Source organism: Ovis canadensis, chromosome 15 (genome assembly GCF_042477335.2).
Source record: "Ovis canadensis isolate MfBH-ARS-UI-01 breed Bighorn chromosome 15, ARS-UI_OviCan_v2, whole genome shotgun sequence".
In the NCBI taxonomy this organism is placed as follows: Eukaryota; Metazoa; Chordata; class Mammalia; order Artiodactyla; family Bovidae; genus Ovis; species Ovis canadensis.
Window position 1 is genome coordinate 23,893,649 of NC_091259.1, and position 14,982 is coordinate 23,908,630.

Below are 14,982 nucleotides of genomic sequence, written 5' to 3' on the forward strand. Positions count from 1 at the left end.
CCCTTCCTTTTTTACCTTCAATCTTTCCCAGCATCAGAGTCTTTTTTCCAGTGAGTCAACTCTTTGCATCAGGTGGCCAAGGTATTGGAGCCTCATGCTGTTGAAAATCTGAGCCATAACTGCCACCCCCTAACCCCCCTGTCCCTGGGAGATCCTCTAATATTAACAGGGACATCTGGTCCAGTCTCTTATGAGGTCATTATTTCTTCTCCTGTCTCCTGGTATGCATGAGACCCCGAGTGTTCCCTTTAAAAGTGGAATTTGTTTCCCCCAGTACTGTTAAATCGCTGAAGATTTGCCTTCAAAGCAAAATTTCTTGGGATCTCCTCCTCCCATTGCCAGACCTGCAGGCTGGGAAGCCTGATTAATGACTCAGGACTTTCACTCCTATTGGAGAACTTCAGTAGTATATATATTTTTTACACTTTGTGGGTTGGCCCACCCAGCGGGTATGGGATTTGATTTTATTGCTTTTGCGCCCCTCATTCCATCTCATTGTAGCTTCTTTGTTTTTGGGTTTAGGGTTTCTTTTTTGGTAGGTTTCAGCATTTTTTTGGTCAGTCGTTCTTCAGCAGTTACTTGTGATCTCAAAATTTCTATAATAAGGGTTGAGCCCACTTCTTTCTACTTTGCTATGTAGATTTTAAATTGCAGAAACATTTGTTAAATATAACATCTGCTTTGTAGGTAATGGGCACTCTCATACAGTGCCTGTTTGAACCATTGGTGTTTTGTCATCTTTTATATTATCTAAATGAAAGGTTAATTTAAAGTTTGCTTCTGTGATTATTTTCAAAGTTAAGTGAACTTTGGATATTTTTTCCCACCTTTTCCCTGAAAAGATTATGGTCACTTTACATGATAGTAGATAATGAAAGTTCAGGATGCTTTAGATAATTCATAATATTATCTGAAGATAAAATCATTTTATGCTTTTTTGGCTATTAAATATAAGCATTCAGTATTTTTTTCAATATTTTCAGTTGTTACCTTTAAAACTTTGTATAGGATGAAGATCAGGAAGAAGTGATCCTTGTCAGAACAGATCATTCCGGAAGAGTCTGGCCTGTAAACACACCAGGAAAACAAGAAGGAAGAAGGAAAAGACAGATTGTATGTTTAACATATATCTTTTGTTTATTAATTTAGAATTCCTTTTTTCCCCTTTGTATCAGATTTACAGTTAATCCTCTAACTACCTGAGTTTGAATTGCTCAGGTCCGCTTATACAGAACTTTTTCAATAAATTACATATTGTAGTACTACATATTTGTGGTGGTTTGAACCTGTGGATATGGAGTATAGTTAAAGGATCAACTATAATCTGATACAAAGGGGAAAAAAAGGATTTCACTGCCCCTAACCTTTGCATTGTTCAAGGGTCAGATGTCCTTTGAAATATTTTTAGACATGTAGTTAAATAATGAAAACACTGTTGGTCTTTCATTGCTCAGTAGCATATGACTCTTTGCAGCCTCATGTACTATAGCCTGCCAGGCTCCTCTGTCCATGGCATTTCCCAGGTAAGAATATTGGAATGGGTTGCTCCAACCCAGGGGATATTCCCAACCTAGGAATCGAACCCGCATCTCCTGCTTTGGCAGGCGGATTCTTTACCCTTGAACCACCAGGGCAGCCCAGTACAAACATTAAAAGGTAGTAAATAGTGATGTTCCTTCTAATTATATCCCTTTGCCTTTTACAAAATGTAATCTAATTCAACAGCAGTTGTGAACATTGAATTTTTAAGGAAGTCTTAATTTTAACATTTATTTCTTTGACATTGTTTCTAGTTTCTTTTTACATACTCATCATAGGTCTTAGGGAAAACCTTGGTCCCATAGATGTCTTACCTGTGTTTTATCTGTTATAAACCTGATTTTGTTTTCTACCTTCTAACTGCTGCAGTTAATTTATAGCACTGCCTTGAGGCTCTTAAAATGGCAAAAACAACATATTCAATTTTCAAGTTAGATTTTTTGTTTTAAATTTGAAAGATCTTATAAGCAGTAATTGAGTACACAAAAGAGTCATTTAGAATCTTTCTGTCAAATGTTTATAATATCCCTGTTGAATGCAAATAGAAATGGGATACCTGTTCTGATGAAATGGGAGGTATTCAGGTTTTTCAAGAAAGATGTCATAGGAAAATAGGTTTGAATTGTATGAGATGACAGAACTGGCTTGGGGTTCATAGACCCATTGCCAGATGGCATTCAGTAGTGTTCTTGAATTTCTTACTACTGAATAGTCTAGGTGCAGGAGTAAAGAGGTAGACACATTCATTCAGCACTGAGGTTTGCTTTTTGAGTGTAATGAAAGGAAAAGAGGACCAGAAAGAGATTTGCATCTAAGGAGTGATTGAAGTCATAGAACGTGAGATACAAGGTTATGAAAATGAGAATAGTAACATGGGCATAAAATAATAAGAGGGTGGTTCCAAAGAAGTTCAACAGCAGGATTTATTTGGATAAGGGAATTTGAGATTAGTGTTGAGGAGATTTGATTTGGTAGGTAAAATACATAGCACTTTTCTTTTCCTCTGATAGGTATGGAACCAACTGAAAGGAAAACCTGAAATTGTTTGGATGAGAGTCAGAATATCAGCTTTGCTTCTGATACAGCTGTTTGAAGTAGATTTGCTTAAAACTTGACTTTTGTTCTTGATATACTTTCTCAATCTCTGGATAACTCCTGACAACTCTACAGAGATAGGGATTTTTTACTACAAGGAGGGGAGAGAAAGCATAAAGCAATTCTGCCCTTTGCCTAAAATTGAAAAATCAGATACTATCATGCTTCTATCCTTTGGGAAGAGAAAGGTAATGGTACAGAAGAGGTAGGAAGTGTCATTTTAATGAAAATTCTTCCACATGGATGCCGACAGAATAGAAAGAAACTAGGAGGAAAGATTATGATATATATTTGGATTTTTACTTTTAATGTCAGATTTATAGGTAGTTCATTAAAATACTTAAGACTCGTGTTTTCACTAAACTTACAGTGTTCATTTTGTCATAGGTTTCAACTCATGAGGAGAAAGAAAGGGTCAGATACTTTCATGATGATGATAACTTAAGTCTAAATGATTTAGTCAAGAATGAAAAGATGGGAACAGCAGAAAATCACAACAAACTTTTTATGAGAATGACATCTAAGGTAAGATATATTGCTGGGATACCTTTGAATTTTGAGAAATTCAGTCTACAGTGATGTACTTTGCAGAGATAGCTAGTTCTCTCTAAACTTTGTTTTATTAAATTAAATCCTTTCTAAGACACATTAGAAACCTGTGTTTTAGAATTGGGCAGTATATTTTTGGGATTTAGTTTTTTGAAAAACAAGAATTCTGGGTTAATTTTATAATGTATTCTATGAAGATGTTAATTATATATTTGATCTACCATTTAAGAGAACATTTGGGGCAAGACTTTTAATGTTGACAACATGCTTGCTAGTTAGATTACCAGTCTTGTTTTGTCTTGATGTTTCATTGGTTCTTCATAATTATGCCACAGGTGTATAATTGAATTAATATATATTATAAAAAATATTATAAAGAGGGCATCTTGGAATAACCTTAAGTCTATTCATATGAAAATTTTATATTCTTTTTAAAAGTATACCAATGTTTCATGGGTAGTAGGATGAACTTTTAATTTCAAATAATTATCTTTGTTGCAAACCATTATCAAAGAGACATTTAAATTAGGATTTGACTCCACTGGAAAAATTTATCTCACTGTATTTACAAGTGAAGTTTTATTGGAACACAGCTATGTTCATTTTATTTCCATGTAGTCTGAGGCTATTTTCATTTTGTAACAGCTTCATTGACATGTAATCTAAGGTTGTTTTCACTTTACATGTAGTCTAAGGCTGTTTTATAACAGCTGAGCTGAATAATTGAGACAGAGACTTTATAGCCCACAAGACTGAAAATATTTACTGTCTGGCACTTGATTGAACAAATTACCATCCTTGCTTATGATGCTGTTGGTGATGGGAACTTGAACCTAGGTATCTGAGGGATAGGAGGGAGACTTTTTACCGTATACCTTATTAGACTTTTATTTTTAGCTATATGAATATTTTACGTGGTGTAAAAAATTAACTTAATGAAAACTGGAACAAAGGTAATCAAGCTATCAGTGTGTATATGTGTGTGTCAGAGGGAGCAAAAGATACTTTGATTTAAATAGAAATGTTCGTTCTTATCACCAAGAATTGTATGGGATCTTAATTTTAGCCTATTAGGTTAATTTGTCTTCTCTTTATTTGGGGGGAAATACTAGAAATCTTCTAGGGTCTGGAAATTCACTGCAGAAAGGACATATTTTTATGGAAGTTTCCTTCTCAGAAACTTAGAAGTCTGAACGAAATATAGTTTTAGTAATTTTATCATAATCCATTCACATTTATACAGAAAATAAAATGAAACCAAGCTAGAATTTTTAATTAAAAATAAATCACTTATGCCAGGGTCCAGCCCCAGTGGATCCAGGGAATTCGAAGGGTGGACGGCGTTGGCGTGAGAAAAACTTATTTATTGATTGATATAAGAAATATAAGATTTGATTAGGAAGAAATAGTGTAGTAGGAAGATTAAGTGGAGGAAGAGGGCTGAATAGCTTGGATTATGTGGAAGACCAATAAAATTCCAGACAAGGAATTTGCACCATCTACGTTGGGCCACTGGTGCTCACTTGAATATCTAAGGGTGCCTCGCATTAGGCTCCCTTTCACGCGGGTCTTAACAGCCAGGGCAAGTAAGTAGACTTGGTGAGCCTCTGCGCCCCAGGTGGAAATTCAGCCTGAAATTAGAGTGAAGAGGAGAGGAAAGAGAGAGACACAGGGGAAACCAGTCCAGCAACTAGCTCCGGCCCCTATTGTTCAGAAGGCCTTTTATACTTTTGATAAAACATGGAGATCAATGGGTAACACAAAGTTATGCAGCGTTAGCAGTCCAGACTCTTATCAAAACCAGGCTTTTCTCTCTGCATACCTAATTGTATACACAAGTCTTAGGTAATTTACATCATCTTCCAGCCAAAAGGGCCAATTAACATTTTACAGCCTTTTTTCTGATAAGGGTTTGTCAACCAGAAGACTTATTTGAGTTGATCTTCCCAAGGTCTGGTGCCACTCTCAGAAAGCACTAAATAAAGTTACATTCTTACACAGCAAAGATACAGCAACTTATAACAAGTAGAGGGAGTACAGTGATTTCCAGCAAAAGAGAAGCAGTTAACTCAAAAGTCTAGTGTTGCTAACATCAAAACTACTATGTATCTTTTTCTACATCCTGCTTACATTGAGTAACATCCTTCCAGGTGCCTAAAAGATAAGAATATGGAGGTCTGGCAGCAATCCTTGAGTCAACAGTGAAAACCCTCTACCAATATAATTTTTAACTCTTTAGAAAAGGCTTTATATCTTTAAGATGCTTTCAAGCTTTGTGCCTCTCCCGGTTGGGGGCCTGTAAGCAATTCACAAGCTGTAAGAGGTCTGGGGAACCTATTAGGCAAGCTAGAGAGCAATCAGAGGCAGTTAACTGAAACATCCCTCTCAAATGCAGAAGACTAAATTTGATTTGACTTTTTCCAGAGAATATTAGAAAAGTGGAAAAGCAGAGCACAAAAGCCGGCAGATTCTTATTTTTGAGGGGGTGGATGCTCAGGAAATTCCAGGGGGAAAACCTGAGGTCTGATTAGCCTTGCCATCAGAGCTCTTGCCACATGACCTTGTCACTGGTGGAATTCCTCACGCTGGCCACCGGCACACTTATTAATTAAAAAGGTATTTATTGGGCATCTAATTTGTGCTGGATACCATTTTAGGTGCTGGGTATAGTGAAGTAATAAAGTTCCCCAAGCCCAAGGAGCTCATATTTCTAGTGGATGAGATAGAAAATGAACAAATTCATGATATAAAAATTACATAACATTAAAAACTTACATAACATAAATACTGTCACAAAATAGAAAATATTTTTGTAGAGAGTAAAACAAGATAAAAGGAGATAGGATGATGTTTTCAGTAGAATGCTGAAGGAAGATCTGCCTGTGAAGGTGATGTTTCAGCAGACTTCTGAACAAAGGGAAGGGGAGTGGTCTGTATAAAAATCTGGGGGAGGACCATGCAGCAGAAACAACAAATGCAGTGGGTCTGAAGAAGAGACAAATACTACAAGCTTTAAAAGACAGCAGGATGACACATGTGACTCTGAATAGAGGGAGAAATGAAAAGAGGTGTAGAAGAGGAAATGGTCAGACTATGTCAGGTCTTGGCAGCCATGGTGTGAGAGCTTTTGCTTTTGTTTTACTTATTTGTTTCTAAAAGTTGCTTTCCCATTCTGCCTTACACCTACTCGGTCTTTTTTTTTTGGCTGTGCTGGGTCTTTGTTCTCCGCAGGCTTTTCTCTAGTCGTGGGAAGTGAGGGCTGCTCTCTAGTTGCAGTATGTGGGTTTCTTTTGTTGCAGAGCATGGGCTGTAGGGTGCATGGGCTTCAGTAGTTGCAGCACATAAGCTCAGTGGTTGTGGCTATTGGACTTTAGAGCACAGGCTCAGTAGTTGTGTCACATGGACTTAGTTGCTCCATGGCATGTGGGATCTTCTAGACGAGGGATCAAACCCATGTCTCCTGCGTTGGCAGGCAGATTTTACTGCTGAGCCACCAGGGAAGCCCTTATTTGTTTTAAATGATAGGGAACCATTTGAAGGTTTTTAGTAGGACAGTATCATGACCTCATTTTATGTTTTATTGTTGTCCCATAGCTTCCCTTGTGGCTCAGCTGGTAAAGAATCTGCCTGCAATCTGGAAGACCTGGGTTTGATCCCTGGGTTGGGAAGATCCCCTGGAGAAAGGAATGGCTACCCACTCCAGTATTCTGGCCTAGAGAATTCCATGGGCTGTATAGTCCATGGGGTCGCAAAGAGTTGGACACGACTGAGCAACTTTCACTTTCACATAGCTCTTAAATATTCCTTCTTGCTTTTTTTGTTTGTTTTTGTTCTCTCTGCTTTTCAGTTGTGGAAGTTTCTGTTGTCATATCCTCAAGCTCAAGGATTTTTTTCCTTAGCCTTGTCCAATTATTAATAAATCCATCAGAGGCATTTGTCATTTCTGTTACAGTGTTTTTCATCTCCAGCATCTAGTTTATTTTTGGTTCTTTTCTTAGAATTTCCATATCTGCTACATTGTGCTTGTGCTTAGTCACTCAGTCATGTCCAGCTCTTTGGACTGCAACCTGACAGTCTCCTCTGTCCTTAGAATTTTTCAGGCAAGAATACTGCAGTGGGTTGGCACCTCTCTTCTCCAGGGGATCTTCCTGGCCCAGAGATCAAAGGTACATGTATTGTGTCTCTTGCATCTGCTTACATTATCCATCTGTTTTGGGTGAGCCTGTGCTACTGGACTGTGAATTTCACCAGTACTTCACAGGTGTTTCTCCACTTAGTTGGAATAGAGTGGCTAGAAGGGGCTGGATTTGAATGTTTCCCTTCTTTCAGGTAGATTAGGCTCTGCTAAAACTCCAGCAAGTTAAACTCTAGTATGGCAATTTCTGCTGAAGGGCTGGCCTTGTTAAGAAGAAAAGAATGCCCTGGTATATTTCAGGGTGTTTCCTTTTCCCTTCCCCTTGCTGAAAGTCATAGAGGATTTTTCTCTGATATTTACTCTGAAGACTGGGTAGAGCTCCAACAGATAAAATTCACAAAATTTTGAGGAGGCCCTCTATGACTGGATTCCCCTGGGATTTTAACTTGCATAATTGTCTACACTGAGCCTCCTGAAATTTATCAACTACAGTTTAGATTTTCCTACCCTGGCACTGGTTTTCACAGAACCACTGATTTTTCACAAATAAATTGAATTAGGATTCTTTGTATCAACCTGATCATTTCTCCAATTGGGGCAATTACTTTCCTGAGTCTAAGAAGTGCTGTCGAGTTTTCAGTTCACCTTTGTACTTGTTGTTGGGATAGAGTGGTGACTTCCTAGCCCCTGAAATGCCAGTCTGGAGGCTGCTGGTTTATGTTTTAAAAGATTTTCCTGGTGACTCTTTTGAGAATGTAATGTAGATAGGCAAGAATGGAGGCAGGGAGAATGTTCAGGAGGATAATTTCCTTAATTCAGATAGAGCCTTGGGTTAGAGTAGTAAACTGATGAAAAGCAATAAGATTTGTGGCAATGCTGGTGCCATTCATTGTAACAGAAAAACTTTGGCAGGGGAGAAATATTTCAGGAGGTGGGAGATGAAGAATACTATTATGAACACATTAAGTATGCCCATTAGTCATTCACATGATGGTGGTGTGGAATGACTGTGCACGGAGCTATGGGTATATCTTGGTTCTCCCATATAGATATAGATGCTGTTAACAGGGACTTAAGAAATTATTATGAGGAGAATCTGAAGACGGAGCTGAGCACTGTCTGAAAGAAGGAAAAAGATTCAACAAAGGGGGTTGAGAAGGTACGGCCAGTGAGGTAGAAGGAAAACAGCATGTGATGTTTCAGCAGCCAGAGGAGACAAGAGAGATGTTGTGAACAACTGTCACCTGTTTCTGAGAGACAGTTGGATTTTCATAGATAGAAAAATGAGTATTCATTTGGCACTGGGAATGTTTCTGGTGACTTTTTTTTTTTTTTCCCCACCATGTCATACAGCTTGTGAGATCTTAGTTCCCCAAGCAGGGATTGAACCTGGGCCATGGCAGAGAAAGTCCTGCATCTTAACCATTGGCCCACCAGCAAACTCCCTTTGTGACTTTGATAAGTGTGGTTTCCTTAGTCTGCTAAAGAGAAAAGCTTGATTATGATGTGTTTAAAAGTGAATGTAAGAACAGTTGGTGAAGAGATAATCTTAGAAAGGAGCTGGTTACTGTCCATCAGTAGGAAAGGCACAGATACAGTTAGATTTGTAACTGTGGGAGTAGCAAATGAACTAGTTTTCCTTTTACTGCCTCTTAGTTGAATAAAAGGACTCAGGTATCCCCTGAGAGTGATGATGTAGAAGGGGTGTTAATTCCAACAAGTACTGCTCCCAGTTAGATAATTCAACAGAAAACACATAATGTTCCATCAGGTTAGTACAAGACCACATGTTTTGATGACTGGGCAAAAATTGTTACAGCTTGGCTGGGAAGTTCTGATTCATCCACCATATTCACCAGACATTGCACATTCAGATTTCCATTTCTTTTGGTCTTTACAAAATTCTCTTAATGGAAAAAATTTTAATTCTCTGAAAGACTGTAAATGATACCTGGAACAGTTCATTGTTCATGAATTAAAAAGTTTTGGGAAGATGGAATTGTGAAGTTGCCAGGAAAGTGGCAGAAGATAGTGAAAAAACTGGTGAATACATTTTTTCAATAAAGTTCTTGGTGAAAATGAGAATATATCCTTTGTTTCTTTAAAAACAGAAGGAACTTTTTGGCTGGCCCTATAAACCAGCTTCAGATTAAGAAAGTGAGTAGAAGTAGGAAGGGCGAAACTGAGGACAAAATTAGTCAGGGAGCAATATGTGCAAAGCCTGAAGAGAACAGTACTTTGGGGGACTAAAATAGGGGGGCAAAATATAGAGTTTGAGTAGAGATAGGACCACATGTGACTGATTCTGTGGATCATAACAAACTGTGGAAAATTCTTAAAGAAGTGGGAATATCAGACCACCTTACCTGCCTCTTGAGAAAACTGTGTGCAGGTCAAGAAGCAACAGAACCAGACACAGAACAACAGACTGGATCCAATTGGGAAGAGTACCTATCAAGGCTGTATATTGTCACCCTGCTTATTTAACTTTTATGCAGAGTACATCATGCAAAACGCCTGGCTAGATGAAGCTCAGGCTGGAATCAAGATTGCCGAGAGAAATATCAGTAACCTCAGATATTCAGATGACACCACCCTAATGGCAGAAAGTGAAGAGGAACTAAAGAGCCTCTTCAGTTCAGTCGCTCAGTCGCATCTGACTCTTTGTTACTTCGTGGACTGCAGCGCACCAGGCCTCCCCATCCATCACCAACATCCAGAGCTTACTCAAACTCATGTCCTTCGAGTCGGTGATGCCATCCAACCTTCTCATCATTTGTCATCCCCTTCTCCTCCTGCCTTCAATCTTTCCCGGCATCAGGGTCTTTTCCAGTGAGTCTACCCCTTCATATCAGGTGGCCAAGGTATTAGAGTTTCAGCTTCAACATCAGTCCTTCCAATGAATATTCAGGACTGATTTCCTTTAGGATTGGCTAGTTTGATCTCCTTGTAGTCCAAGGGACCCTCAAAAGTCTTTTCCAACACCACAGTCTAAAAGAATCAGTTCTTCAGTGCTCAGCTTTCTTTATGGTCCAACTCTCACATCCATACATGATTACTGGAAAAAACCATAGCTTTGACTATGAAGACCTTTGTTGGCAAAGTAATATCTCTGCTTTTTAATATGCTGTCTAAGTTGGTCATAGCTTTTCTTCCAAGGAGCAAGTATCTTTGAATTTCATCGCTGCAGTCCCCATCTGCAGTGATTTGGGAGCCTATGAAAATAGTCTGCCACTGTTTGCATTGTTTCCCCATCTATTGGCCATGAAGTGATGGGGCCAGATGCTATGATCTTTGTTTTTTGAATGTTGAGTTAAAAATCATCTTGATAAATTGAAAGAGGAGAGTGAAAAAGTTGGCTTAAAACTCAACCTTTTTGAAAATGAAGATCATGGCATTCAGTCCCATCATTTCACGGAAAATAGATGGGGAGAAAATGGAAATAGTGACAGACTTTATATCTTGGGCTCCAAACTCACTCTGGATGGTGACTGCAGCCTTGAAATTAAAAGATGCTTCCTCCTTAGAAGAAAAACTATGACAAACCTATACAGTGTATTAAAAAGCAGAGACATCACTGCCAACAAAGGTCCATATAGTCAAAACTATGGTTTTTTTCCATTAATTATGTGAGAGTTGGACCATAAAGAAGGCTGAGGACTGAAGAACTGATGCCTTCCAACTGAGGTGTTGGAGAAGACTCTTGAGAATTCCTTGAACAGTAAGGAGATCAAACCAGTCAATCCTAAAGGTAATCAACCCTGAATATTCATTGGAAGGACTGATGCTGAAGCTGAAGCTCCATTACTTTGGCCAACTGATGGGACAAGCTGACTCAGTGGAAAAGACTGATGCTGGCAAAGATTTAGTGAGAAGGGGGCAACAGGGATGAGATGGTTGGATGGAACCATTGACTCAATGAACAAGAGTTTGAACAAACTCTGGGAGTTTCAGAAGGACAAGGAAGTCAAGTGTGTTGCAGTCCATGGCGTTGCAAAGAGTCTGATACGACTGAGCAGCTGAACAACAACATGATAACATGTGACTAAGGTGACCCATATTTATAAGTCCTTATTGTGTGCCAGGCATGTGCGAAAGGATTAAGAAACATAACCTCATTAGATGAATAATATTGTTATAACCATTGTAAAATAGGGAAATAGACCATAGAGACATGCTGCTGCTGCTGCTGCTAAGTCACTTCAGTCGTGTCCGACTCTCTGCGACCCCATAGACGGCAGCCCACCAGGCTCTGCCGTCCCTGGGATTCTTCAGACAAGAACACTGGAGTGGGTTGCCATTTCCTTCTCCAATGCATTAAAGTGAAAAGTGAAAGTGAAGTCACTCAGTCATGTCCAAATCTTGGCGACCTCACAGACCGCAGCCTACCAGGCTCCTCCATCCATGGGATTTTCCAGGGAAGAGTACTGGAGTGAGAGACACTGCAGAAAGATTAAATAACTGCCTGATATTATTATTATAGAATTTACCACAGTTATTCTGATTACAGTTCAGTTCAGTCACTCAGTCGTGTCCGACTCTTTGCAACCCCATGAACCACAGCATGCCAGGCCTCCCTGTCCATGACCAACTCCCAGAGACCACCCAAACCCAAGTCTATCAAGTTGGTGATGCCATCCAACCATCTCATCCTTTGTTGTCCCCTTCTCCTCCTGCCCTCAATCTTTCCCAGCATCAGGGTCTTTTCAAATGAGTTAACTCTTTGCATCAGTGGCCACAATATTGGAGTTTCAGCTTCAACATCTGTCCTTCTAATGAACACCCAGGACTGATCTCCTTTAGGATGGACTGGTTGGATCTCCTTGCAGTCCAAGTCTTCTCCAGCACCACAGTTCAAAAGCGTCAAATCTTCAGTGCTCAGCTTTCTTTATAGTCCAACTCTCATATCAGTACATGACTACTGGAAAAACCATAGCCTTGACTGGAGAAGGAAATGGCAACCCACTCCAGTACTCTTGCCTGGAAAATCCCATGGATGGAGGGTTCTAGTAGGTTACAGTTCATGGGGTCACAAAAAGTCAGACATGACGGAGCGACTTCACTTGACTAGACAGACCTTTGTTGGCAAAGTAATGTCTCTGCTTTTAATAGGCTGTCTAGATTGGTCATAACTCCTTCCAAGGAGAAAGCGTCAATTAATTTCATGACTGCAGTCACCATCTTCAGTGATTTTGGAGTCCCCCAAAATAAAGTCTGTCACTATTTCCACTGCTTCCCCATCTATTTGCCATGAAGTGATGCGACCGGATGCCAAGATCTTAGTTTTCTGAAAATTGAGCTTTAAGCCAACTTTTTCACGCTCCTCTTTTATTTCACCAAGAGGCTCTTTAGTTCTTTTTTGCTTTCTGCCATAAGGGTGGTGTCATCTGCATATCTGAGGTTATTGATATTTTCCCCAGCAGTCTTCATTCCAGCTTGTGCTTCCTCCAGCCCAGCGTTTCTCATGATGTACTCTGCGTAGAAGCTAAATAAGCAGGGTGACAATATACAGCCTTGACGTACTCCTCTTCCTATTTGGAACCAGTCTGTTGTTCCATGTCCAGTTCTAACTGTTGCTTCCTGACCTGCATACAGATTTCTCAAGAGGCAGGTCAGGTGGTCTGGTATTCCCATCTCTCTGAGAATTGTCCACAGTTTATTGTGATCCACACAGTCAAAGGCTTTGGCATAGTCAATAAAGCAGAAATAGATGTTTCTCTGGAACTCTCTTGCTTTTTCGATGATCTGGCGAATGTTGGCAATCTGATCTCTGGTTCCTCTGCCTTTTCTAAAACCAGCTTAAACATCTGGAAGTTCACACTTCACGTATTGCTGAAGCCTCACTTGAAGAATTTTGAGCATTACTTTACTAGTGTATGAGATGAGTGCAATTGTGCAGTAGTTTGAGCATTCTTTGGCATTGCCTTTCTTTGGGATTGGAATGAAAACTGACCTTTTCTAGTCCTGTGGCCACTGCTGAGTTCTCCAAATTTGCTGACATATTGAGTGCAGTACTTTCACAGCATCATCTTTTAGGGTTTGAAATAGCTCCACTGGAACTCCATCACGCCCACTAGCTTTGTTCATAGTGATGCTTGCTAAGGCCCACTTGACTTCACATTCCAGGATGTCTGGCTCTAGGTGAGTGTGAGTGATAACACCATCGTGATTATCTGGGCCGAGAAGGTCTTTTTTGCACAGTTCTGATTATATGAACCCAAGTATTTACCCATTATACCTTTCAATATCTGTGATTTAGTAGGCCAAAGAATGGTCTGAACTTGATCCTGTTTCCAGTGTAGTGTTTTGAGGATTTTAAGCTAGGACATGAATAAGTAAATAAAATTTTTGTTTTAAAAATATCCCCCTTGCTACAGTTTATTGTGAAGAAGGTTTAGAGAAAGTGCCTTGAGATACAATTGAAAACTGTTTCATATTCTATGTAGAGTGCATGCTTATTTGGAGGGGGTTCATGTTTGGGAACGCATGTAAGAATTAAAGATTTTAAAATTAAAAAAATAAAAAACTAAAAAAAAAAATTTTTTTTCATGGTTGAGTTTCTTGGATTTATTTTTGTTAATAAAAATAAATTTTAATTACTAATTTAAGTAATTAGGAGTTTGGGATTAACAGATACACACTCTTGTGTACAAAACAGCAAGCGAAGACCTACTGATTAACACAGGAAACTACACTCACCATTCTGTAGTAACCTATAATGGAAAAGAACCCAGAAAGAACACACATATACACATACACATATGTGTGCACACATGTATATAACTGAATCACTCTGCTGCACACCTGAAATCAACACGATGTTGCTAACCAACCACACTTTAATAAGATAAATAAGCTTTTAACAAGCTTTTTAGCATTATCAAAACACCATTATGACACACCCCTAAATGAACAGTATGTTAGTGGTGTCTAGCCAAAGACCACTAGGGACACACAGAATTAAGTTGGGTTTATTATATAGCAGCAAAACAGAATGCACACCATGTTGAACTATGGGATATTCTCAATAAGAGAGTGTTAGAAAGACTCATTAAAAGAATTTGATTACGCATAATTTTATAAATAATTGTTACCTCTATAAAAATAAATTTAAAAATTATTTTTTAAAGAGAAGATAGGAAATTGTTCTCCATATACTTATTAGCAAATTGGTGGTAAATTTAATAGAATGTATGGTAATTTTCTAGTGAAAGTTGTTCTTAATCTCTCTGTGGTTTAGTTTTGACATTTATAAATCAAAATGATAATGATTCCCTCCTCATAGGAGTGTGAAAATAAAGTGTCAGTCTCTGTCGTGTCCAGCTCTTTGCGACTGCCAGGCTCCTCTGTCCATGGAATTCTCTAGGCAAAATTACTGGAGTGGGTTGTCATTCTCTTCTCCAGGGAATCTTCCAGGCTCAGGAATCGAACTCAGGTCTCCTGCATTGCTGGCAGATTCTTTATTGTCTGAACCATCAGGGAAGCCCATACAAGTATAAAACAGTCAAATTGCATAGAATTGCACATAGTAAATACTCAGTACACCAAAATTGCATAGAATTGCACATAGCAAATACTCAATACATTTTATTTGTGATGATGATGATAATAAATTGACCCCTGTGATTCAAGCTTAAATTTTAATCAGTTTTTTCTTTTTTAAA

The 14,982-nt window shown here is 38.9% G+C and overlaps 1 protein-coding gene across 2 annotated transcripts in view; it reads left to right on the forward strand.

Moving 5' to 3' along the window:
- Positions 1 to 14,982, forward strand: part of CWF19L2 (CWF19 like cell cycle control factor 2) — a 155,464-nt gene that overhangs the window by 91,503 nt on the left and 48,979 nt on the right. For both annotated transcript variants that reach the window (XM_069554927.1, XM_069554926.1), the window contains 2 exons: positions 1,009 to 1,113; positions 3,022 to 3,159. In XM_069554927.1, the coding sequence (XP_069411028.1) occupies positions 1,009 to 1,113; positions 3,022 to 3,159 (243 nt within the window). The remainder of the gene's footprint in view (positions 1 to 1,008; positions 1,114 to 3,021; positions 3,160 to 14,982) is intronic.